This window comes from Falco punctatus (assembly GCF_963210335.1).
Source record: "Falco punctatus genome assembly, chromosome: 10".
NCBI classification, from domain to species: domain Eukaryota; kingdom Metazoa; phylum Chordata; class Aves; order Falconiformes; family Falconidae; genus Falco; species Falco punctatus.
In genome coordinates this window covers 33,680,988-33,706,268 of record NC_137590.1, presented here as the reverse complement: position 1 = coordinate 33,706,268, position 25,281 = coordinate 33,680,988, and the positions used below count along the sequence as shown (strand labels likewise).

The following is a 25,281-nucleotide window of genomic DNA, read 5'->3' as shown; positions in this document are numbered from 1 at the left end:
CAGCCCTCTCCTCAGAAACCGCTGGTCACTGGCTGCCTCCCAGTTTGCCTTGTCAGGCGCTGTGCAGCAAAGAATTAAATGCACTAAGGATAAGAATGTTCTCTGGACCTTCAAGCCCAGTTCAGGACTGAGAAGACAGCATGATTGGAAAGGAGATTAGTCTGCGTGTTCTTGGAAATGAACCCTCGATTCTACATACACGTGGGAGTCAAATCAACTTGCACTGTGCATCAGTGGGATGATCTTGAATCTCTAGGATGGTTTGTTGCTGGCACAGCAAATCAGGTTTTGATCAGTGCCATTTGTTTTGTTGCTTTTTGAGCTTTCTTTGTTTCTCGTTCTAACAGCTTTAAAAACCCATTGGTTATAATCACAGAGCGTGACTGTGTCTTTTGAATGGCTAAACTGTTGAGTTTAGTAATTCTGTGAAACTAAATGCCATGCGTCTGTCCTTCTGGAAAGACATCTGCTTTCTTGGTTGCTGCTTACTAACTGGGAAAGTGGGAAATTTGAAAAGTTCTGCGACCTTTTCTTGAGACATCTTGGAGGTTGTGTTTAGTCAAAGCTGCAGAGATACCAGAGCTAGCTTTGCCTGCTGGAGAGCCATCACATTCTGATCTGATGTGATAAATGCAAGGCCATGGAAACAAAGCATTTAGCTGCACTTCTGACTTTTGCGTTATTTTTAAAGTTGGGAGACAGTGTGTTTCTTCAGCAGCATTCCAGTCAAGAATCAGTGTTGAGAACCAGTTACTTGTTTTGATCACTGGGGTTTTTTTTGGGGGGTTTTTGTTTCTCATACCAGTAATGCTCTAAAAGGGCTGTGCAACCATTTTTTATAAAATTTGACTGAATGAAATAGGCTGGTGTGGAGGAGCAGAGAAGTGAATGTGGTTTTCAGAGTCAGAGTTCTGCCTTACCTCTTTATTTTATCCAAAGAAAATGGAATACTCATTTGTTCTCAAAAGGGATAAACTCTGGCCATTTTCAGTAATCAATCAGTTTACATCAGTGTATAAACGCAGTATCATTTTAACATAATTGCAAGTAGGGCAGTGTGATTTCCCCGCTGGGTGTTCGTAGCCAACACAATGCGGCTGCACTTCAATCAGGACAACTCTGAAGCACAGAAGTGACAGAGAACAGAGTGGTTAATGTGTTATCTGTATGCTGTTGCCCTACTGTGTGCATCAGTGGGGAAGAAATCTCTTGAAAGGGATGGGGAGCTGGGATAATATTGATACTGATTGGATTAGACATTGTTCATGTCTGATCTTTAGTTAAGAAGCTGTTGAGCCACTCTGCTGTTGATCGGACTTGATATTTCAGGTTCCTTTTTTCTTTGTAGTAGTATTAATAATGGCCTTAGCATGGAAATGTCTAGATGAAAATCCATCTATTCATATTGCTCAAAACACATTTTTGGGACAATATTTTTAAAAAATTTGTAAGTAGACATTTTAGAGCTTTGATCTTTGCTTGGACCTGGGGCTGGTTTTGTGAGGCAGCGTGTCTAACTTGAGCAGCTCCCTGCCCCAATGAACTTGTGACTTAATCAGAGCCCGCTAACATCAAACTTTCCAAGTGCTCAGATGGTTTGGTACAGTGCCACTTAAAATAGACATGGTTATGGGGAACCAATGAGTTGCAGAGAAGAAAACAAGCACTTTGCATTCTAGACATTTTTTCTTCTGTTTTCAATAACTAACCTGTCAGGCTTTTGTGATTCCATTTCAAGTGTTTTTAAAGATGACAGAGAGGAGGACTTGGCAAGTTAGGAAATGAGATAGGAGTGATACTGAGACATCATTTATTAATAAATAATTCTCTTCAAGCTGTATAAACTTTCTTGAATTAAATATTGCAGAAAACAAAGATACTACATTTTCAGTGAAACATTCATGATAACAATTGTCTGTGCCTTTGCTGTCTGAGATACTCACTAAAACCACCAGCTGATTTAAATTGTCTTTATTACTTTCATCAGCATAGACTTCCTCCAAAAAGAAAAATCAAGCCATCTCTTTCCTGACTTGGGGTGGGCGGGCTATGCAGAGTAATGATAAAAACACGGAGTTTGTATGCGTGTTTTTAAGCTCAGCTGAAGCAGAGTTGTAGATTGTAGCTGAGGTCCTTACAACACGTAAGCTGTTGCCAGAGGAGTGCTTCGCTTTGTCCCGTGCAGTGGCAGACACTGCAGTGAGCGTGTAGCTGGAGCCAGAGTTCGTGAACAAGACACCAGCGTGTGGCAGGGCTGCAACTCGGACCTTGTGTCAACTGTTGTCTTTTAAAAGTGCAGGAGGAATTGAGTTGGAAAGACACTATCAAGAGCTAGCTCTCATATTTTGTATACAGTAAGATGAATTCAGAACTGAAGGTGTATATATCACCGGCTTGAGGCAACAGAAGATGAAATAACATGCTGCTCTGTTCTGTGTGTTGTTCTTTGTGTTGAGTGGCGAGTGTTTAGACCTCCGCTGAGCGTGCATTGGAAGCAGCAGCAGCAAGAGAAGAGACTGTATATGAAGCTAGGTGTCAGTCATAAGGTTGGGGTAGAACTCTGGCAGCTGCCGCTAGAGTTAGAGCTGGGGGGAGGAGTAGTGGTGGGGATACAGGGGCTCGAGGTGACAGACAGTAGGGGCAAATGGTAATAGCTGTTCATTTGATAACATAAGATCTCTACCAGACTTTGGCAATCAGGGGAAAAGCTGAGGGACCTCCATCACTTCCAGCATCTAGTGGCTTTTCCTGAAATACTGGCATTCTCCTTAGCTGCCAGTGACGTTCACAGCTGTGGACAGTATGGTGGCTTCATTGTACTTGGCCGCTGCCTTCCCAGCCATCTCTGCCGATAACTGTTTTTCTTGCTTACCGCTGGATGAAGAAGCAAGCCTGCAATTTCAGAAGAGAAATGAAGTGGTTAATTTGGCCATCAGGCTGGCTGGTATGGTTGGGAAGGAAGGTTCTGCACTATGTCTACTTAATATTCTTTTCTGGAAGAAGCAGTTGGGTCGAATCATGGCTTTGCTTTGTCTCTGACCGGATCATGCCTCCTCCCGCCATGGTGGGTCCTTCGGAGGATTTTTACAATCTCCCGCTGCTAGGGTTTTGTAATATTCTGTGTGGGGAGCTGAAGGACGAGTTGTAGGGCTCAGACCTTCACACCTTTCTCTCCCTCTCTAGAGCGTGGAGGGACAGTCTCAATTGCAAGCACAGATTTATCTCTCTGAGTATAATGGCAGGTGAGATGTGGTGTGACAGAAAAGTCATCTTGTCCTTGCTAAGATCTCTGCCGGTGTTACTGCTGTTTCTGTATGTCTTACTGTCAGATCCAACTCAACGAGGTTAATTTCCTTGCCTTCTGTGAGTCTGTCTCCCATCTCCTTTCTGTCTGAATGCCAGTACCATCCACCAAGGTCATGTCAATGTCCAACTGAACCTTGCACACAAGAGCTCAAGAACTCGTGCAGGTACTGCTGGGCTATCTCTACGGCCGTCGTTTTGACTTGCCTTTAGAGCTTTCCATCCCTTTTGCATCAATCATAAGTTAGCTCCCCTTTGGAAGCCTATTCCCAGTCATTCAGCACTAGGACTCCAGCTTCCACCACCCCCTTAGAGCTTCAAACAGCAAGAACCTTTCTGCTTTTGCTCTGGCTGCCTGTTCCAGCTAACAGTAGTCCCCACAAACTTCCACGACACACATCATCATCCCCCTTCAAGCTCTTTCTTGAGTTTCTCTCTCATGGTGGTGGTGCAGGGGAGAAGACAGTAGTTCAGAACCTCTGTCATGGTTTTTGCTATCTGGGAGGGCTCTGGGTAGGAGCATTTCAGGGTGTTGTCTCTAGCACTGTTAGCTTCCAGCCTGCTACTAAAAAGCGTCAGAACTTGCTGTCTGTGTGTTGTTACTACTTCAGCTGGTGAACCAAGGTTTTAAGCCATGAAGGCGTAATTTGTTCTAAACCCAGATTGACAGAAGGTACTGTTGAAGGAAGGGCCTCGGTTTGGACTCTTTAACTGTTGAAGATGCTATCCATATGCCATAGATACAGAATTGAGCCTGCTCTTCCCTCTGGCTTTTACTCCTTCATCTGACATGTGGAAGGAAGAGGGTTTTGGGTAGTGTGCGTTTTTCTCTCGTGTGAAACTTCTACGTTCCTTCTGCTGTGCTGCCTGCCCTGCTGATGTGGGTAAAGAGATCCTCCTCTGCTATGTTCATGTGCAGCGCTTTTACATCTGTAGATGCCAATAATACTAACATGTTTTCATTTTTTCCTTCTGTAGCATCTCCCTTTCTGCTTTTTGCCAACCGGCGGGATGTTCGACTGGTGGATGCTGGAGGCATGAAGCTGGAGTCCACTGTGGTGGTCAGTGGTTTAGAGGATGCTGCTGCGGTTGACTTCCAGTATTCGCAAGGCATCGTTTTCTGGACAGATGTGAGTGAAGAAGCCATCAAGCAAACTTACATTAACCAAACTGGGAATGTGGTGCAGAATGTCATCATTTCTGGTCTGGTTTCCCCGGATGGCCTGGCATGTGATTGGATTGGGAAAAAACTTTACTGGACGGATTCAGAAACCAATAGGATAGAAGTAGCTAATCTCAATGGAACATCTAGAAAAGTCCTCTTCTGGCAAGACCTTGATCAGCCCAGGGCAATAGCTTTGGATCCTGCTCATGGGTAAATATTAATTTGACTTAAATGCTTAAATGGATACAGTGGTGATTTATGTTGAGGTTTTAGTTCTGAAAAAGAAACATAGCCTTTTGTTTCGGTTTACATTTTCCCAAGGTATTTTTCTCGAGATCCGTAGCTGAACATATGTTTGAGCTTAAATATTTCATGGCAAGAAATGACAGCCCAGACTTAGAGCCAAAAAGAAAAATACAGCTGTTCTTAGGTGCCAAGCCAAATATTCAACCCGTATGATTGCTTAACTTATTCCATTGCACTTCTGAAAAGTAATTAATTTTCCAAGCCTTTTATATTGTTATTCTCTCAGTTATCTTGTCTGGTAAGTTAATTTTCATTTGATATGTGATGTCTATTTAATGTATCTAGACAGCAAGGTGTGTAAATCTGCATGAGTCAAAACAGGAATTCCCACTTGCTATGCTGTGGTAAACAAAATCAGGGTATTTTTAAAGTGGTGATGTTGAATAATCATGTCTGTGCCAGCAAGCAAAAGAATCCAGGTGAAACCAGGGCTCTGAATGCTGTAAGGTGGCCAGGTTAGGAAGTAGTAGGGGAACAGGCTGGATGTGTCACTTCTAGTGCTCTTGAAAGCTGCTGTTTTCACAATGCTTTCGCAGGGATCACTTTATCTTCCTCTTCTGTACAGGATGTGCATGTAGGTTTCTTATCAATAAGAAAAATCTGTCATCAGGTCACATTTTCACTGAGTCCAGCCTCTTTTGCAAATGGTTGCTGAGTTAATGCAAGGGCTTAGGATAAATCGCAAATACAAAGTAGTTTGCGGTTTAACCTGCACCGGGAGATGGACAGTCTCTTGAGAAACCACCTTCTTCAGGGGTGTGAGAAGTGAAAATTGAAACCAAGCAACAGAGAGCAACTTCAGATTGCCGTGTCAGCAACTGCCATTGCTACAGACTGGAGCTTCGTTGGGTTGTTTTTGCAGTGGTTCCTGCGTAAGGCTTCCCGGATGAATGCGAAGAATGATGGGTACATTTACGGTTAATACATAAAGGAGTGTCCTGGTTTCAGCTGGGATAGAGTTAATTATTTTCCTAGTAGCCGGTACAGCGCTGTGTTTAGGATTTAGTACGAGAATAATGTTGCGAACACACTGATGTTTTAGTTGTTGCTAAGTCGTGCTTACCCTGAGTCAAGGACTTTTCAGTTTCTCACGCTCTGCCAGTGAGGAGGCGCACAAGGAGCGGGCAGGGGACACAGCCAGGACTCCTAGCTGACCTGAACTAGCCAAAGGGATATTCCGTACCATAGAACATCATGCTCCATAGATAAAGTTGGGGGGGGGGGGGGGGGATGGGGATTGGCCAGGGCTGGCCGATTGCTGCTTGGGAAGTGGCTGGGCATCGATCCGTGGGTAATGAGCAGTTGTATTGTGCGTCACTTGTCTGTCTTGGGTTTTGTTGTCTCCCTTTTCATTACAGTTATTCTTACTGTGAAACTGTGTGGACCCGAAGAAACGAAATCCTTAGGTTTTCTGACATGTCAAATGCTGGAGCTGCCTGTATCCACCACTAACTGGTGGAAAGGTATAGTTGTCTTCAGTAAAAGGGAAAGTGGAGTGACTTTTTGGACCAGAGGACTTTTCCAGAGGGGACGGTGTCCATTTAATCCTGACTTCACTGCAGATGCCTTTAGGTGAAAGGCGTTCTTCTCATAGCAACTTGCTGTTTGGAATGATTTTGAATAAATTAGCAGGAATCCTGTGTGTATCCTGACAGCAAGTGATCTATGCAGAATTCATTAATGCGGAAGATTAACTGTAGATCTAGAGTTCATTAGTATAATTTAGAGAGGGAATATGATGTTTAATTGAGTATTTTATAATGTGGTAGATCAGAGTGTGGAATGGCACTTTCCATGGAATATCAGGAGGGCCAAGCTGGTATCTCGAAGTGGATGCAGTTCCTTGCCTTTAGACTGGTTTCTTTATGGTAGCTTAAATATTGGTTGTGGCGATACATTTCATGCCGTATTATGTGTGTGCTTTTTGACTCTCCCGTTCTGCAAAACTAAAGGGGTTAACTGGGGATTTCTGGTAGTATATCGCTTCTGCACTACAGGAATTGTGAAATTATTATTTTTAATGAAAATAATTAGTTGATTAGAACAACTGGGTGAGAAATTATTGTTGGTTCAGGTCAAAAGGAGAGCTTTTTCAAAATCATCAGTGGTGATGGTGAAGTTGTGTTTCTGCAGATCTAATCCTTGTTTGTGTTTGGAAGGAGACGGGATGCAGGAATCGTTTATTTTGCTTGACTGTGAGAGGCAGTTCTTTGCAGCAATGCTCTGTGCAGAACAGATGTGTACCATTTCTTAAATATACACAAAATCCAGTAAGCATAACAACAGAAGGCACCCTTCTGGTGTATGCTGGGTATCCTCCCTTGGGTTTGCCTTTCTGTACGTCTGTGGTAGCCTATTCTTTCTTTCTTGGAGGACTTCTCTGCTTATAAATATCTTGCATTTAGTCCTCCAGGGAAAGTGTGCAAGTAGGAACAGTTACTGTGGAACGGGCAAATCCAAGGAACAAGATGTATTTGCCAAAAATGTAGGTGTCTGCGTGTGAGCTGGTCACCTTGAGACTTTCTGGTATTGATCAACACAATTGCTTGAGATGAGGAGAGAATGACTTGTTGTCAGTTGTTCTGACTTTTGCTCAGATCAGTTCCTTGGGTTGCCAGTGCTGCTGTCCTGAACATCAGTTCAGGCTACAGTTGAGTTTGCTTCCAGTGGGAGCAGCAGCTTTATGTGAAACACTGCAATCGGTTTTAACTTGTGGCAGACATTTCTAATGCTTAGCCTGTTTGATTTGTGTATTAATCCAATGCAACAAAGCAACAGAAATAAATGGTCTGTGAAAGTGCATTATGAAGATAACACGTGTCCTTTATAATTAACCAATTTGTTCCCACTATGGCATATTAAAATCAGCCTCCACAGAGCTGCTCTTCTGCGTAAAAGTGACAAAGTCCAGTATTGCAGAAGGGTCCTATTGAATTAAAGGCAGGTTTGCCCAAATAACTGGGTAATGTAGTAAACTTAATAAACCAGAAAATCATACATTATATATATTTGTGGGATAAAACATTCAAAATCAATTTTTGCCTTTACAACCACTTCATTTCATGTGGTAGTTCTGCAATGTTTTGTGGGTGCATCTGTGAAGTAGTGATCATGATACTTGCTTTAGGCACAGCAGGCTCTGGGTTTGAGCACCTCTAGAATCTGTTGTTCCTTGTTTACTGGTGTTTTCTGGGGAAAGAAGGTGGATGACAGGGGGAAAAAAGAACTTTCTAGTACCTTTTCATTTGTCTTTTTTGTTAATAAGTTTTTGTGAGCTGTTGGCTAATGCAGTTGCTACAACTGACAGTAAGAATTTGTGCTAAAATCAGGTTAATTAGAGTACTTGAGTAAGTTTGTGGGGGTGTTTTTTTTATGGATCATGAAATGTGATTAAATTTAGACTAGGATTCTTAGAACTGGTTGATGCAGTCTTTTAAGTTACTAGACATTTGCTTCCAGTCAGAAGTCACGTTCCATAGATGTGACTTTGCCCTTTTAGCAGTTTCTTCTAGAGAAGTGGGGAGAAGCTTAGAAAATAAGGCAGAAAACTTCATTAGGTATAGGCCAGTCAACTTCAGTCTCCAGAAGAAAAATGGGACAACTAAACAGTTTGTAAATGCCTATCTAATACTGGTAGTACTCAAACGTGGCTTGTCAGGAATGCTCTATGTCAAACAAGTCCCAGTTTCCTTCTGTTGACAAAATAACGTGTCCTTGTGCAGATTTGTGACGCTTTCTCTTGGCTTTAGTAAGGCTGTTCTGCAGAGATGGATGGAGGATTCCATGTTGCAGTGTTCACAGTGCGATGTTATGCCCAGTCTGTCGTTTTATTCCATTTTGAATGTGATTCTTCAAGGCATAGACTAGTTGAAGATAATAGAGGGGGACATATTGAATCTACAGCGATCATCTCTCAGGAACGTCACAGGCATTATGACCAAGCCTTAGGGTGCGGGAGGTGGGCTAGTTGACTTCTAGAGAATCCTTTTGAAGCCCATTTTTCTGTGATTTCCAGCTGACATTCAAAAGTATGAGGGTTTTTTGGGGGGGACACATTTTGGCGAGCGTGCAGAATAGTAAATGGGATGTTTTTGTCATAATGGCATTTTTAGAGAACTTCATCATTTCCACACTCAACCTACCTTCTTTAAAGGCAATGCTTATCTGAAGGTTATAACTTGAAAGAGAGATGCCCTTGTCATCTCCCCAACATTTGTTCAGAGCATTTCTAAAATTTCTTTCTTTTAAGGGAAGATGTGAGAGACTGTTGGAGATCATCTGTGGGTCTCTACTCTTCCCAGGGCTAGTGAAAGTCATTAATCGCACAGATTTTCTGATGCTCTAAGGCAGCATCATAATTAACAGGCAGCTGCTTAATATGTACCATGGCATTCTTTCCCATATACCTTAAAGCTTTCTTGCTGGATCCGCTATATATTCTAGGCAACAAAGGAAGCAGATTAAGTGGTAAACCAACTATTCTGCTTCCCTGAAATTGCAGATAAACTAAGCAGACAGAGGAGAGTACAAAACATTTTTCAGCAATTTCACTGTCACTTTGCTTCAAACATCCGGATCCCAGACCTGGTGTAGGTTATGTGAAGCTGAGTTTATTTCATGAAAGACATTAGACTGAAATTCTTGGCACTGTTTTGGAGAACATTAGCATTTGTGCATGTTCTTGCTAGGTGGACCGCTGATGCGAGATTCAGTAGTGTTGGTGTTTTAGTGAGTCTGAGTTTGCAGCTTTTGCTAAGTGTTTCTGTATTTTCAGGACAGCAGCTTCTAACAAAACTTAAGTTAGTGTATGAAAGATTTTACTCATGCCCAACTAAAGGCATAGTTTAAATTCTGTGCTATGCACTGGAAAGAACCTAAATATCATGAACATTGTGTGAAGAAGCAGGAATGCATTTCAGAAACAAGTCCTTATCGTTTGTTGAGGCAAGCAAACTGCAGTTTCCTGAAAATAAATTTTCAAAAGAATGTGTGAGTGCATAGCCAAAACAAATGAATAAATTCTCAGTCCTGTAGGCAGGGTTTTAGATCTGAACAGCCTAGAATGTGTGTTGGCAAGGGTCATTAAATCTAGGCTCTCTAGTTCTCAAGGCTTGCTACCTTCCAACTTGTAACACAGGGCTCCGCTTCTGAGAAGCTGTAGCATATCCATAATCCTTATATCTGATTTTCAGCACTAAGTGCTTAATGAAGTTCACATTCTTAAAGCCTACATTGTATTAGAAACATCTACTGCGGTTAATATAAATCTTGAATTTGTTCCTAGTTGTGTGATAGCTGCTGTGATACCTTCTGGAGCAAGGTTACTGTTCCAGTCTGTGCTGTGTGTTCTGCACCTTGGCTTATTCAGCAGACAGTACCGCTTGAGAAGTTTCTGCCCACCCTGTTTGCTGAAGCATGAAGAGCTGCATCAGACATCTGTGAAACAGTTATTTTAAAGAAAAATAAAATATCGCCTCCAAGAAAACCATGGTGGCTTGTGAGGTGTTTTGTATGTATATAGCAGCAGTCTTCACTTGGTGTAGTCGCTGGGGTGGTTGAACTGGCCATACCTGAGCTGGCGTGCTGACTCAGGTGGGATCTGGAGGAAGGATGTTCATGGAGGAGAAAAGTGAAGACCTTTGGATTGGTTTGACTGGCTGAAGGGAAGCTGCAAACCTCTTTCTGCATTTCTTCCCTCATTTTAGTTCTTAAAATGTCTTTTGTGAGGTGGTGTGTGTCTGTTGGGCAGTGGCAGTGCCAGAAGACTTAGTGCAGGACTTGACTTTTGTGGAGCAGTCTTCCCCTTTTGGAACAGCGGGGCTTTGGGGGAAGGATATAAGATGCAAATTGGAAAACATCAATTAATAGCTTTACCCTTTGTACTTGATTTTTTTAATCAGCAGTTTTAGCATTCTGCAGAATGGCCTTTAGAGGTTAAAACAAATCTAACTGGGTTCTGCAGAAAATACATGCCATAGCCCTGCCTAACCGTCGCTTCTGGTTGCTTATGGCAAGTTAGCCAAAATCTGCAAGCAAAGACTGTCACTGGCAAGTGAGCCAAAATCTGCAAGCAAAGACTGTCATTGACCTAAGGTGTATTTGGCACTGAAGGAAGGAAAAGATGGGATGACTAAATGTGGCAAGTGAGATATTAAAAAATGCATTTAGAAGGGACAGCTATCAAGACTAGAAAGCTCTCAGTTCAGAGTCTAAAATTCAAAGCTTCAGACGTGCCTAGTTGTTAATCCAGTGCGTCCTCAGTGTCACAGCAAACCCCTGAACCAGACCTATAGCATCTCACAGCTGTGCTTATAGCAGCACTTAAATAAAGCTGCTGTGGTGTTCACTGCCGATTCACCAGGACCTCGGTCCCACCCAGCAGCATCTTGTGTACATAAGGTTACTTAATGTGTAACATTAAGGTTGAGCGTGTTGGCTTTCCGTGTGGAGGTCGCGGGGACTGTATGCTGCAGCCTGGTCGGTATGAGCTGCAGTAGAGCGAGGCTTTGAATAGTCTGATATAAAGGACTATGAATGGTGAAATGTTTTTAAGAGTGTATCATCTGATCTTATCTCCTCTGGAATAGTTGAGAGGAAGGGGAATATTAAATAAAAACTTAACTGTTGCAAATACCAGAGAAGAAAAACACCACACACAGTACGGGTAAAGATTATGCTTTTTAGCAACTCTTAATCACTCATGGCTACTTAGTTAAAATGCAGAAGATGCCCCGGTTCTGTGTGAAACATGATTACTGCTGCCTTGAAAGGTAACAATTACTTTATATCCTCTGTGTCTCTATTTAGTAATTAATTTCAAGTATATAATTATTTTGAAGCTTTTGGTTAATTGTTTGAACCACTGGAATGAGAATGAATATACGAGTAGCACAGTTCTTTTCTTAGAATGTAAGAAAAGTACTCAAACATAAAAATGTCTTGTAAGTCATATCCAGTATCTTGGTATGGCTGTGGTTTCTGGGAGCTGGAAAGCTGTTGATATGTGGCCAAATAGCTGCAAATAGTCTCATGCATGAGAAACTTGAAGTTCTTGTGGGCAGCATTACTTACTTCAGTTTTGAGATGGATGCCCTTGATGGTGACAGCCTTTCCATAAATGTTTCATTGGTCTCTTTTGCTTATTTCTCCCTTTTCCAGCTCATAGACGTGACTACAGGGCACAAATTATTTAAAGACCATTTGCTTCGTTTGAGTGCAGAGCTGCCTGTTCAGAGATGGCAGAAAAAAGTGATTTACTCCCTCCCAGCTGAAATCACATGGGGAAGAGGTGGAAATGTGTAGACTTCCTTAATAACCCAGTTGAACCCACTGCCCTGTTAGCTCTTTTTGTGTTGCAAGTTCTGACTCATACCCTGAGTCCCAGAGACAGGCTTTTTTGCCCTCTACACGTTTAGCCCTCCAAAGTAGTTTGGGAATCATGGTAATTCTTATGTTTTTAATTTCTACACCGTGTCTTAAGGGAACAGAAGGAACAGCAGGACGGCTTTGGCTGTCTCAGTGCCAGCGTGGGTTGCGTTTGTTTCTCAGGTGAAGTCAGGAATGTGGCTTTGGTCTTGTAGCTTTGGCTCAGGGGCCAAACTGGTGGTGGAAGTTGAGATTCTCTTTCATTAGAGCACTTGATGGATGCAGTTTACCGCTGCACAGAGGCAGTGTGGATATCATGGCATATACGGCGTATTGGTCTGGTTGGACTGGCACCAGTCTGTTTGTCATGAATGGGTGACTTTGCTTTAACTCAAAACACATTTCTAATTTTTTCATAAAAACTCAAAGTGAACTGTACATAACGATAAGCTGAAGTCAGGATTTTTCACACATAGCCTGTGGAATGTGTGCTTGAAAGGATTTGTTAAATTGTGTTTAAGGTGATAAGCGAGAAAATGAAATGCTGAGATTGCATGCCTTGACAAAGCAGTGGCTGGCGTTTGAGTGTACTGTTTTCTCAAACTGCATCAGCACGCTGAAATAGAGAAAAAGACCACATGAGGTACTTTCCCTACCTCATTTTCTGCGACTTCCCTGACCACCCTAGAGAGGTGGTATATCATCCTGAGTTGCTTGTGGGGGGCTTTCAACACAAAATAATTTCTTGATATATATAGTATTTCTTCATCTCTTCTCAGAAGTGTCTGAGAAGAAAAAGTTAATGTTGTGTTGTCTTTTGTACCTTATCTAGTGACCATGAGGAGCAGTTGCAAGGGCTCATTTTGTCGTCTTATGGTTGTTTCTGTAGAGATTTTGCAAACAAATATGCTGGAAATTCTTTTAGAGGGAAAGAGCATGTGCAACTCTTCCTCCCGCCCCATCCTACCAGCGCAGTTTCTTTTTCTCAACAGATCGGAGGTATTTGCAGTAATATTGCATTCCAAGTTGAAAATTCTCTTCCTAACCCCTTGAGTAGTGTTGTGGCTATCTCCTTACTGCTGTCCTCCTTCTGTAACTTCGTGTGTTTGGAAATCTTCTCGAATCCCTCTCTCTGAGGATTCTTCAGCTTCACGGTATCACGTAACCTGGCTTTACCACAGGCTAGTGAAGCTGCATTGAATGTCTGCTTGTTTACCTTGGAGAAATCACTCGGTTGTCTTCTTCCCGTATGGGTGAGCAAGGTGCTCTTTCGTTGCAAGCATTTCACTGCAATAATATTTGAGCATCCATCAGTTGACAGGCAGTTACGTTTTTCCTCTTTGCTTTCAGTTCCTAAATAGTATACCAGACCTATATGTAATGTATACAGTTTAAAACAATAAACCTGTCAGAATAAAAGATATTGTAGGAAAACGGTAGTGGAGAAGGGTAGTTCTGGGTGGTTTTGTTGGCTTTGCTTTAAATACATGTCTTTGAACTAGGTGTGATTAGTTGTGATGGTTACCTGCTGTGGCATATCTTTGGGTTTGATGTAAAGTTTTTTGTCAAGAACAACCAGGTCTTGTGGTTTCAGTGCTTGAAAAATTAACAGAAGAGGTAATTTGAGTAGGTAATTTGCAGCTTAATGATATGCAAGATAGCCATTCTTTTCCCTTCTGTAAACGATCAGTGCTATTTAATTTCGCAGTTGTGTTTTTGTAACTATAGAGGTGGGATGGGGGAAATAAGTCTTAAATGTGCTGGAATCTAAACTTCATAGCAATTTCCTGTAAACTCCTGTTTTGTGCCCTGGGCTTGTAAAAGTTCAAGAACATTGTTGAAATTGGAGAAGTTTGTGCTGATTTACATCATCTGTACAACTGGCCCCTTTTGTGTAAGCACGTTATGTAAGGGTTGGCAACCGTACCGCATTTCGGGAGGTGGAAAAAGCATTTGGGCAGTGTTGTCCACATTTTATTCCGTCCGTGATACCTTCCAGCTCAGATGGCTGAGCGGCTGCTCTTTGAGGGCACGGACGTGATTTCTAATCTTTGCAAAAATGATGACAAGAGAGATGAAGCGCCAGGAAATAAGAAATGACCTGCGGCTTTAAAACTGAGGGGAAATATGGCCTTCATCCTGTTTTTGCTCCTGCACCTGGAATTTTAAAATGAGTTAAGCAAGGGGTGGGAGAAAAGAAGAAAAAAAAAAAAAAGACTGTTGTGGTGCAGTTTACCAACTTGAAAATGTGTTTATTTTTGCAAGGTGGCTTTCGGTCTCGTTCTTCTGATAATGCTGAAGCATCATTTAAGGCCTGATTCAATGTGGTAATTAAGTACATGCGATAAGCACAGTGAGTGTCTGACTGCAGTTGAAGTGCATTTGTTTAATTGCCTCCTGGCTGGAAAGCTTGGTAGCGAAGCCAGCAGCTGCTGTGCTTACTAACAGTAGTAAGTGAATTTCACAAACTGTTGAGCTCGGTACTTCTAGCTACTGGATGATGGACTGTGTGGACTGTTAGTGGTTGTGTGTTGACAAAGTAGTATATGTTTGCATCTTCTCCCTGATGAAGCTTTGGCTTTTGCTCTGCTTTTTTCCTCCTGGTTTCTTTGGTGTAGTAAAGTGCAATTCAGTTTAGGGACAGAATTAGTGCAATTGTTGCAAAATTATTATTAGATGTTAATCACTTCTCTCCCTTGCTCCCCCTTCTTTTTTGCTTTGAAAGTCTGGAGTTAAAGGTTAAAACCCAGTAAGAAAGAAGATGCTTAAGCATCTCTGAAGAACTGAATAAAGTAACCCAAGAGTTTTTCCCAGGGCTGCTTTTTGTTCAGTTTTTCTCTAGTGCTGTTTGATTAGGTTTTTGAAGAGTATCGATTTGTGATAGTTGCTTGGCAGGGATTTTTTTTGTCGTTGCTTGTTTTGTTTATTAGCTCATTAGGAATTGACGTTTTCATTTTCATTTATAGCTTTAGTACTTTTACACTTTTATTGACCTGTTGCAACACAGGTGGGATACAAAATTCCTGGCATGCCAAATCTTGGTCCTAAATATGTGATCAATCTAATGTGTACCAAGATACCAGATACTTGTTTTGATATTTTTAGCTCCTTACGGTTGTTACTGTATGCCCTGGCTCAGGGCTATTTAAAACCATTACAGTTAAAAACACCACCCCCAGCAAAATCAACCAAACAAGAAACTACCTAAATAGGTGCATTAGGATCTTCATTAGTGTTCGTTGTGTATCTTTTCAACAGGCTTCCAAAAGAGCACAGGTGTAATAGCACAGGCAGTACTGGATTGAGATTCTTTGCATAGTCTACTGAATTTTCCCTGAAACATTATCTGGGCTAAACAGCCACATTTTTAATTAGCCACATTTTTAATAGTGACATGAAAATGATAGGGGTTGCTAATGTACTGAACGCCAGCAAAAAAGATTCTATTTGAAAAACAAGCAAAAAAAAAAAAAAAATCAATCCCGAACTGTCAGCTGTCCCAGAAACATTGGTGATGCCTAGACTGTTTGCCAGCGCTTGGTTTTTGTTGAGGTCAGTAAGAAATGTGGACTACTGAGCATGTGTGGTTTTGTTTGGTTTTTTTTTAAAAAAGGCCCTTTTTTTTCCCTTTTTTTTTTCTTTTTTTTTTATTCAGAAATAACGTATCAGTTACCACTCCACATTCTTGAACTAGGTAATCTTGACAGGTTTAAAGTCTATTAATTAAAGTGAATTTAAATCAGGTTGATTTAAATAACTTCCTGACATATAAACTGTTAAGGTGTGAAGACTGATATTTTTTCTCTAAGAAACTACTTTGAGCTTTTCGCCATTTTCTCCCCCTGCCCAAAAAGCCCCAGCCAAAAATATTTGCTGTTTGTGTAAGAACTGACCCTGTGTCCTGAGGGCATTTGGAAAATATGTGAAGTGTAAGACATAATGGCTACTACTGGACATAACTAAAATACTTAATTTCTCCGCTGCTTTTCCTGTATGGCGCTTTCTCTTATGAACCTGGCTAATGCAAGCAGCTTGCTGTAGTTCTGACAAAAGGCATTTTTGTAAACATTATTTCAAGGGTAGGTATGAAGTCTTTGCCTTTCTCTTGATGACTAATCACATCAAGGAAGCTGCTTCCCCTGAAAGGTTTCTCTTGTGGTGTTACTGTGCCAGTTCGGTTTGCAGTGCTGCTTTAGCTAAGCTTGTGTCACTCCATAATAATTGTGCATTTTTATTATTTTTTTCCTCCAGGATTTATAACTCGGCCAAAAAAATCCTGGTTTCAGCTGAATCTCAGTGTAGGTGTCTCAGCCAGGATGCAGTTTGTATTTAATTTGGGTTGTACTAGCTTTGTCACTCAAAATAAAATAAATAAATAAATAAAAATCAAAAAGTTAAAAAAAGGAAAGCTTACACTTTGTGCGTTCTTGAAAATCCCAGACCGGCTTGCATTTAAACGATGACATTTTGTGGCCTGTTAAGAGTCTGATGGCCAATGCTGTGTTGTGCCTCGTGTCGAACGAAAAATATATCAAACCAGCCTAGATGTTAACAGTTGGAGAAAGAGGGATGAGGAGAAGTGTCCTAGCTAATTGTAGAGTCCAAGGCCCTAATTTCTAAGTGACTTATGTAGGGGGCAGTTGGAGAGCAATGCCATTTTCTCGGGGGAAGTTTCCTAGGTGACTTCAGCTGTGTGGCTGCTGCCTTTATTGTCCCTTCTGCTGAAGCACCACTGCTATGGGACCATTGGTCAGACTGGTCATTTGCTAAGATAACTGAAAGTTTTGGTTGGTTTGTTGGTGGTTTTGGGGTTTTTTTTTGTTTGTTTGTTTGTTTTTGTTTTGTTTTTTTTTCTTGTAGGGTGCTCTATCAGCAGCAGGAGTAGGGGTGGAACTGCTCCGTTTGGCAGCAGCATGGTTTTAAATAGGCTCACCTAGACCAGAGGCTCCCAGTCCTGCTGCAGAAACAGCTGATCTCCTACAGTGATATCCAAACTCCCAGCCTCTTGATGTGTTAAGAGATCCCCAAACCAGAGCAGATTTTGTGTAATTCATGGCAATTCAGCACCTGCTGCCTGCCAAAAGGGTAGAAACCTGTTGGAAAAGGGGAGGAGGTTAAATGGAGACAAGAATTGCTTTTGCCTTTCCGTTGCCTGGCATGCTTTCCTGTGATGGACCATGGGGGTGCTTTGTGGCACATGGAGGGAACGAAACCATTATTTCAGTAGGTGCTTGATTACTGCAGAGTTGTGATATATTCTGAAAAGTTCACCAGGAAGATCAGCTTTATGATACGGCATTGCAGAGATGCCTACAATCAGGGTGAGGTGGTGACAGGGTAATAATAGTCTTTTATATGTTGCATTTAGAAGTCCAGCTGGGAGAGAAGTGCTTTGAAAGAGCTCTGTCTGCGTTCAGATCATTCTACATGTTGTCTAAATGCACCTTCATCCTGCTAGCCTTCCTTTGCGGTACGGTTACGTTGCTAATACTGTGTAGCCTTAGACCTTTGAACGATACAGGCATTGATGGGGACTGAGGTTGGTACCTGTTAAAGAGTGAAAATGTCAGGATATCATTTTCCTGTGGCAAATTAATGTGTGTAGTTGAAAGTACTCCTTTTGTTCAGCAGTCTCTGTGTGGCCAAGGAGAAACACACATCACGGATGAAATTAGGCAACAGTTTTTTTTGGAGGGGAGAGGCTCTTGAGCTGAAGCTCCTTTAACAGCATAGAAAAGCCGTGAGGGCCCCTTGGCTTACAGACTTCTCTTCCCCCCCCCCCCCCCCCCCCCATCTTTTCTTCATCTGAATGCTTTGAGCTTCAGGGCAGGCTGCAATTTTAATGGGAGGCTTGAGGAGAGGAATTTTGCTCAAGGGTAATTTTGGGGATATTTTTTCATCCTTTTCATGTTAACCTGCTTTTAAGGTTTAATTGGTTGTAGTTAGTTTTGTCTCCTTTGTTTTTGCTTTTAAATAACTGTTGTGGGATTTCAGATTTTGGTCTAAGCTCATTTTTAACCTGTATTTATATAGCTCAGTATATATATATATGATTAAGTGTGGGACTGTCAGCCATATATATATATGTGTATACAGGCCAAAGTCACCTTTAATGGCCAGGTTTTTAGGTTTTTCTTAATTCAACAGTCCATCTTTTGTCCATCTTCATTGCTGTAGAGGTGGCTCAAGGCATCGTTTGAATGCTTCAGGTTAGTGCAGGTAAGCCGGATCAGAAAACGTGATTTGACCTGACCAAAACTGAGTATTTGACCTGATCATTTTCACAGTCTGATCCACCAGCTGGTTGTGTAGACAGTTTCTTTTATGTCTGATTTTCTCTGGCTTCCGTTGTTTGTCAATAGCTGCTTCCCCACACAGTTTGAGCTGCCACAAATTACAGCCTGACTTGTTAAGGAAAACCAAAATTAGCAGCAATTTACATTCATAGGTTGTCCTGTGAACTGGGGCAGCTCAGCTACTGCTGCTGCTTATTCAGGAGCAGTCAGTCTGTCCTGGCTGCTGGAGCTGAGACCTTTTGGGGAAGGCATCTGGAGACATGAGTCTGCTGCAGCCTCTCTGAGGTTGAGCTGTCTCAGGAGCCTGAGGACTCATCTGCATGGAATCTTTACCATTTCAACTAGAAAACTCCTTGCTTTACCCTCCTGCACTGAAGTGTATGTGTATTGTGATAAAAGTGATTCATTTCCATCTGTCTATTTGTCTATATTGATAGACACACATATATATGTATCAGTGGGATATGAACAGTGTGATCAGAATGGTCCAAATAGATGCTGTGACCGCACTGGAACTGGAGGTGCGGCTGAATCAGGTGCGGTATGCACATGGAGGTCAGAGCATTTTCAGCCTAAGTGAGTTGCGATGGACGTGCTGGCAGTAACTGTACAGGAGCATCTTCTGTGGCAGAGGGGAGAACATCCTGCTTAGGAACATGATGGCAATTACAAACGTAGTCCCTGCTTTGTTCCTAAAGTAGACAGCATTCTCCTTCCTAAAATAAACTGTTAAGCTTTTTCCCTCCGTGTGTGTTCACGGTGCACGTTTGTTTACTTCCTTTGTGGTTCCTGGCGTGGTTGCACAGCCAGTGCTGTCGTGTTCAGGGGACCTGAGGGTCTGAGATCATCCAGGTTATGAAGAGTCTGGCTAAGCAAGGGCCCTGCAAGACTGAATAGATGCCTCTTTACCATGCTTTGCTGGAGCTCCAGTGGTAGCAGGACTTAAGTTAGGGGTAGCTCAGCATTTACTCAGCTGGTGCCCATCCAGCACTGCTGTTGATCTAATATAGCATGATGAACCTGGAGCGGTGAGAGTCCAGTGCACAGACACCTCGTTTTGTTTGGAGGGCTCACTCAGGTCAAAGGCTTCCTGACACTGCCCATGCCAGGAATGGCTGTATTGGCCTTGGGAAGGCAACATCGTTTCTCTGACTGGCCTGAGGTAGCTGTGCAAGGGGTGTTTGCACCCCTGGCGTGCCAAATTTGCAACCTGGATGTATTACGCTGGGTAGCATTTACCAGCTGGGAACTGACTGGCCTCTTCTGATCAATTTCTCTCCTAACTGTACAGTCTCAGCTTTTTATGCAGATGTTGTGCGATTTGACACGTTTTGATCTGGTCCTTTCCAACTGGTAAGTGCTGTTAATGTGTCTGTTCAGGCTGTTTAAGTTGCCCATAGGTGGAGGGACCAGGAAACCAGGACATGGATGGGAGGGGGGGAAAAGCATCCAAATATTTAATCCGATGTCACTCTAGGTCTGCACTGACTCATGCTTGCTTTATTGAAGAAACAAACTTCAGGGCACTTGATTTATTCTTTTCTGTTTACAGACTGCAAGAGGAAGGTCTGCTTGGGTAGGTCATGAGTTGCTTCAGAATGTGATTTAGGATATTAACTTGAAATAACTGTTCACACGAGGGTGATGCTCAGTTGTAAATGCATATGGCAATCAGGTGCTGCCTGGTGGTGAAAGAGAATGGTGATACATTATACAGAGGCGGTGCTTGTGGGAGATGCTCTCATGCAGGACTTGTTTTGCACCCTTTGGAACTGTGGTTTGATTTATGCTAATAAGTATGTTGATCAGTATGGTAAAGTTTTGGGAATATACATTTGTGTGTATACACCACTCTATGTATATACATTTATGGGCTTTGCGAATTGCTGCTGTCCCTTCTGTTCCTAAAGCTAACCAGCATGTATTGTCATTTAATTTGTGTGCATCTCTGCTTCCTTTTTCAGCTACATGTATTGGACTGACTGGGGTGAAACTCCCAGAATAGAACGGGCAGGAATGGACAGCAGCACGCGAAAAATAATTGTCGATTCAGATATTTATTGGCCCAATGGACTCACGATAGATCTGGATGAGCAGAAACTTTACTGGGCTGATGCAAAACTGAGTTTCATTCATAGGGCAAATCTGGATGGTTCCTTCAGGTAAGTTTCCTTTAGTCAGTAATATGGTGTGTGTTATTTCTTGCCTCCTGCATTCATTTTGAATCGAGGCATTTTTTCTCAGTAACCTAGAATAATGCCAAAACTTACTGTTCTTTTTTAAATGCAATTGTTAATAGCCTTGCAAAAAGTAAAATAGTCTCAGATCCTATAAAACTGGTTTTAAAAGTAAGACTATTTATATCGGTATTTTACTATGGACTGTTAAGATTCTGTGTTCTGGTCTGGTGTTGGTTTTCAGATAGTTGAAAATGACATTTTCATTTCCATTATTGCATAACATTTTGAACGTCTTGTGTTATGAAATCATTTTGCTTTGGTAAGAAGTTGGAGTTGAGTTTTACACGTATCTGTGGAATAGAGTAACATGCGCGCACATATACATACCCTCCCCCAAAACCACTGCATTTTCCGTGGTGTTTTTCAATTTTTTTCAATATTTTTTTTTTTTTTTTTTACCAAGGCGCATTCTGTGCCTAATTTTCACACTCATAAAAGAGGAATAACAATATTGACATCCTTTAGAAAACACTCTTAAGTTCCTTTGAGAGCACTATACAAGAGCTAGATAATGGTGGCATTGTAGTAAGTGACAAGTGCTGACTGGCAGTCAGAAGTACAGACAAGGGAAAAGGCCGTTACGGAAGGGAGTGGTAGCTCAAAGGCTGGGTGCAGGTTTGTAGACAGAAAGAAAGTGCTCTCTCAAAATTCAGAGTCTAAGAGAGATTTTCCTACAATAAGACATGAATATATTTCTCCGCCTTAGGGGCAAGCGGCAGAGGGTAAGGTTTGCAGGCTGATTCTGCAGTTATGCACATACAAATTTATAAGCTTTACACGCATGTCCGTGTAAAAACTTAAAGCTGTAATTGGTAAGTAAAATTTATTTTGCTCTTTTTAAGGCAGAGGAATGCCACTTGAAAGGGAGCAAGCCTTTGAATACGCTAATTCCAGCAATCTGTCCAAATTACTTTGTGATAATTAATGCGTGTCCACAACCTCCCAAGCAGTTTTCTCTTGAACCATAAATGAAACAGTATTTTAGGAAAAAAATAGTTTTGCATTAAAAAAAAAAAAAAAAGCTCACTGGTGTACACTTCTTACATATTTTACTCAAGGTGTAAATGGGACACTCGAGGTCAGGATACTCCAATGCAGGGTGCAGTCTGGAAGTTCCTTGTGTCAAACAGCACATGGACTTTTAGGCATTGTCCAGTATAATAGCTTGATGTCAATTAGTTGTGTATAATTTATATTGTTACCGTATGATAAAGCTTCCTTCTTAAAATGTTAGACATATTAATAAAACACCATGGATATTGATCTTAATTTAAACTCCATTAAAATGAAATTTTTATTCTTTTTTTCCCCTTCCACTGATCAATGCTGAAGCAGAGATCTGTGAAGCCAGGACTCTTAGGTGCTGGTGTCAAGGTAGACTTCAATAATGGTTCAAACTAGATAATAACTTTGGGGGGTTCCTTAAAGGTGGAGCAAAGTGAGTTTCACTCAGACTTGTCAGTAAAGAAATCTTAAGGTGTTTCAAATGTTTCTACCCCTCCCATCCCGGAATCACTTCAAAATTAAAAAAAAAAAAAAAAAAAAAAAAAAAAGGAAATGTGCATTCTGCATGGTGGATTAATGTTACTGGAGCAATCTGCCTGTTGGATCTTAGTGGGAAACAGCTGCTACAATACGAGGATACAGCCAGTGCTTTACTACTAAAGAAGCAACAGAAAAAGTAAGAGTGGAAAGAGAACTGAAATCAGTATTTCTGTTTATCGTGTTTTGTGGTGAGAGAAGTGGTGATAATTTGAAGGTCAGAAATTTTAGAGCAGATTCAATTTTACCTCTATAACAGAAAGAATAATAACTTTGTTTTCTTTTCCCCACATGACCTGCTTTGTACATGTATATGCAAGTACTTGTTTGCATGTGTCAGTCTGTTTTAAACTTGTCCGTGTTTGAATACATATAAAGAATTTTGGGGGTGCTTTTTATATTCCCCCAACCCTGGAAAATGCAAATGCTACCTATGCTGCTCAAAATGAAACAGAATCCTTCCCCTGCCAAGTGTTAGCTGTTGTTGTTGGTTTTTTTCTTTAATCTCTTCAGTGGAAACAATTGAACTGCAGATCTGAATATAGGTATAACAAAAATGTATCCCTCACTTTCCTTCAGGATGATGCTGAGACTTCAGCTTTCTTAAAGTTGTACAGTGAAAAATTTTGAATACTGGTTTGCTGTGTCAGGACAATGGTCTGGAAGGCGTGTGTAAGCTTTGGTGTTTGTGCATACACAAAGTGCATGAATTTTGTGAAAACTGCGTTCGTATTGTTTTGACTGAGGAACTGTCAAGTAAGTTTTGACTGGCTTGGTGTGTGTCTGCAAACTACTGAATCTGAATTATACAAATTTATTGCAATATGTATGCATTGAGGATCATATGAGTTTAGAAAATGTGTTGGATATGTCATGTGTTTTGTGACTTTGAGTTCAGCTAGTAACCTATATGGAAATGTATGCATCCCCAGAAGAGGTGTGGCTGAATGAGGTCAATAGTAAACATCTGAAATGTTTCTGATTTTTATTAATTATAAGTATTCAGTCTTAGAAAAAATATAACTGACTCTTGCTCTGCATTTAAAAAGGTAATCTGAAAAATATTTGTTTCTGCTGGTAAGTTAAGAGGGGTGATTTAAAGAGACACTCAGGTTGTTTCTTTTTTTTTTTTTTTTTTACTGCTACAAGAAAGGACTGAGTGCAGCTGAAGTCCTGGGCAAAGATGACATATACTGCATAGGGGGATAAAACCAGTAAGGTTTTTATTGGAGGAGCACTCTTCAGACCTGTATTTCCTCCAAAAGGGAGTTGAGTTTTGGGTATTTGCACAGACCTGTTAAGGAACTTTGGTGTGGCCTTTCAGAAGTCAGCGTGCAGCTAAATTGGATACTGTGTCGCTATAAACCCCAGAAAATGTGTCTCCTTATTGCTATGAACGGGCAAAGTCTTGTTGTACATTTTTCAGTCTGTCACTTTTATCACCAGGTGAATCTCTTGCTCCAGTGAATTGGTTAAAAGACGACGATTCCTATATGAGTTTCTACAACGGCAGGTTTTGCTCTGTGTGGTAACAAGTGGAAGCAGTGCAGTTTTAATCCTTGCTCTCCCTCTTTCGTTTAGGCAAAAAGTTGTTGAAGGTAGCCTTACCCATCCCTTTGCACTGACGCTGTCCGGGGACACTTTGTATTGGACAGACTGGCAAACGCGCTCCATTCATGCCTGTAACAAAAGGACAGGAGAGAAAAGGAGAGAAATACTGTCTGCCCTATATTCACCGATGGACATCCAGGTCTTAAGTCCAGACCGGCAGCCATACTGTATGTTTTACTTTTCCCTGAAACTTTTTTGTGTGACCGTTACTTATCAGGAAAAATGTTAAATCATAAAAATGGTTAGTGTGAAGTTGTAAGGTCTTAAACACTTGTCAGGGGATGGGTTGCTGAGGGTCTGAGTACCCAAATCCTGTTGTAACTGTCTTTGAAAATTGGTATGAGCTCACTCATCATCCCAGTTGGTAACAAAATCCAAAATCCAGGGCAGTACTTCACTGACATCTTTTGATTTGGAATATCTAACTGAGAATGATAAAGACTCACCTGGCATCTTCTTAACACGATTATTTTAAAGACAATTGAAAAAAATGCCTATCGTTTGGGGTTTTGTAATAAGTAGAATTACCGCAAAATATGTTGTACCTAGAAGTGTGATTTTTGCAGTCCAGACTTGGATCATGTTTATCCCCAATATGTAACAAATAGTTTATGAACGTTTCAGTGTGGAAAGGATTTAGTTCTGAGCTTTTTTATGAATCATATACATGCCTCTTTTTTTACGTATGATGCTGCTTCAAAGGAAGGTTGGCGTAGGGAATTGAGAATTGAATGAGGCTGTATATATTTTGTATATGCTTGTGACTCCTTGTGACAGTTGGTCTAGGAGTTCTTTTAGGATTGTGAGAACAGGACTTAAAAGCAATGGTGTGGAAATGTATGTAATTGAGCAGCTATGGGAAGAATCATCTCTGGCCTAGCAGAGAGACTCATGCCATTTGGATCGGCTTCTTTCTTTATGCCAACTGTAAAGTCTGATTCCCTAAAGGTAATGTTTGTTAAACAAATTCCAGTAAAGCTTATAGGATGTCAGTAAACAGGCTTGAAAGCAAAAGGAGTTCGGAGATCATCTTGATGATGAAACCTGTGCAAGTTTTTTTTCATTGAGGTTGTTGGGTATGCACAGCACCCTGGTTTATCTCACAGCTCCAGAGAAGAGTTTGTCTGTGCTGAATTCTTGTAATTGCTTTTAGCTCAGGGAATGTCCCAGCCTTGGGTCATAGTATTTCTGGGTCAGTCTCAAAGAAAATACGGCACATAGGGAAATAGCATATGCTTAAAATAGCTCAGATGCTGTTGACTTCATTAAGATCAGGCTTGTATTCCTTCCTCTCCCTTTTTTTCCTCTTTGTGACCATCAGTGGAAGTAAAACAAGCCAAATTAGCGGGAAATTTTGTGGTTTTGTATTAAAGCAGTTTAGATGCTTATTCAAACTGTGACGGATTTCAGAGAGATCTTGCAGAACTTGCAATATTTTTAAATCTTTCCTAAT

General features: G+C 41.3%; 1 protein-coding gene and 1 long non-coding RNA gene across 5 annotated transcripts in view; both read left to right on the top strand.

Moving 5' to 3' along the window:
* LRP5 (LDL receptor related protein 5) overlaps positions 1-25,281 on the top strand; it is a 191,943-nt gene that overhangs the window by 61,088 nt on the left and 105,574 nt on the right. For 3 of the 4 annotated variants that reach the window (XM_080405472.1, XM_080405474.1, XM_080405473.1), the window contains exons 3-5: positions 4,282-4,678; positions 20,400-20,597; positions 23,799-23,995. In XM_080405472.1, coding sequence (XP_080261598.1) covers positions 4,282-4,678; positions 20,400-20,597; positions 23,799-23,995 — 792 coding nt within the window. The remainder of the gene's footprint in view (positions 1-4,281; positions 4,679-20,399; positions 20,598-23,798; positions 23,996-25,281) is intronic. The other variant, XM_080405475.1, reaches the window with a different exon arrangement.
* On the top strand, positions 10,673-15,943 carry LOC308070892. Its single transcript, XR_013930916.1, has 2 exons — positions 10,673-10,774; positions 10,813-15,943. It is a non-coding gene; the product is annotated as an uncharacterized lncRNA (long non-coding RNA).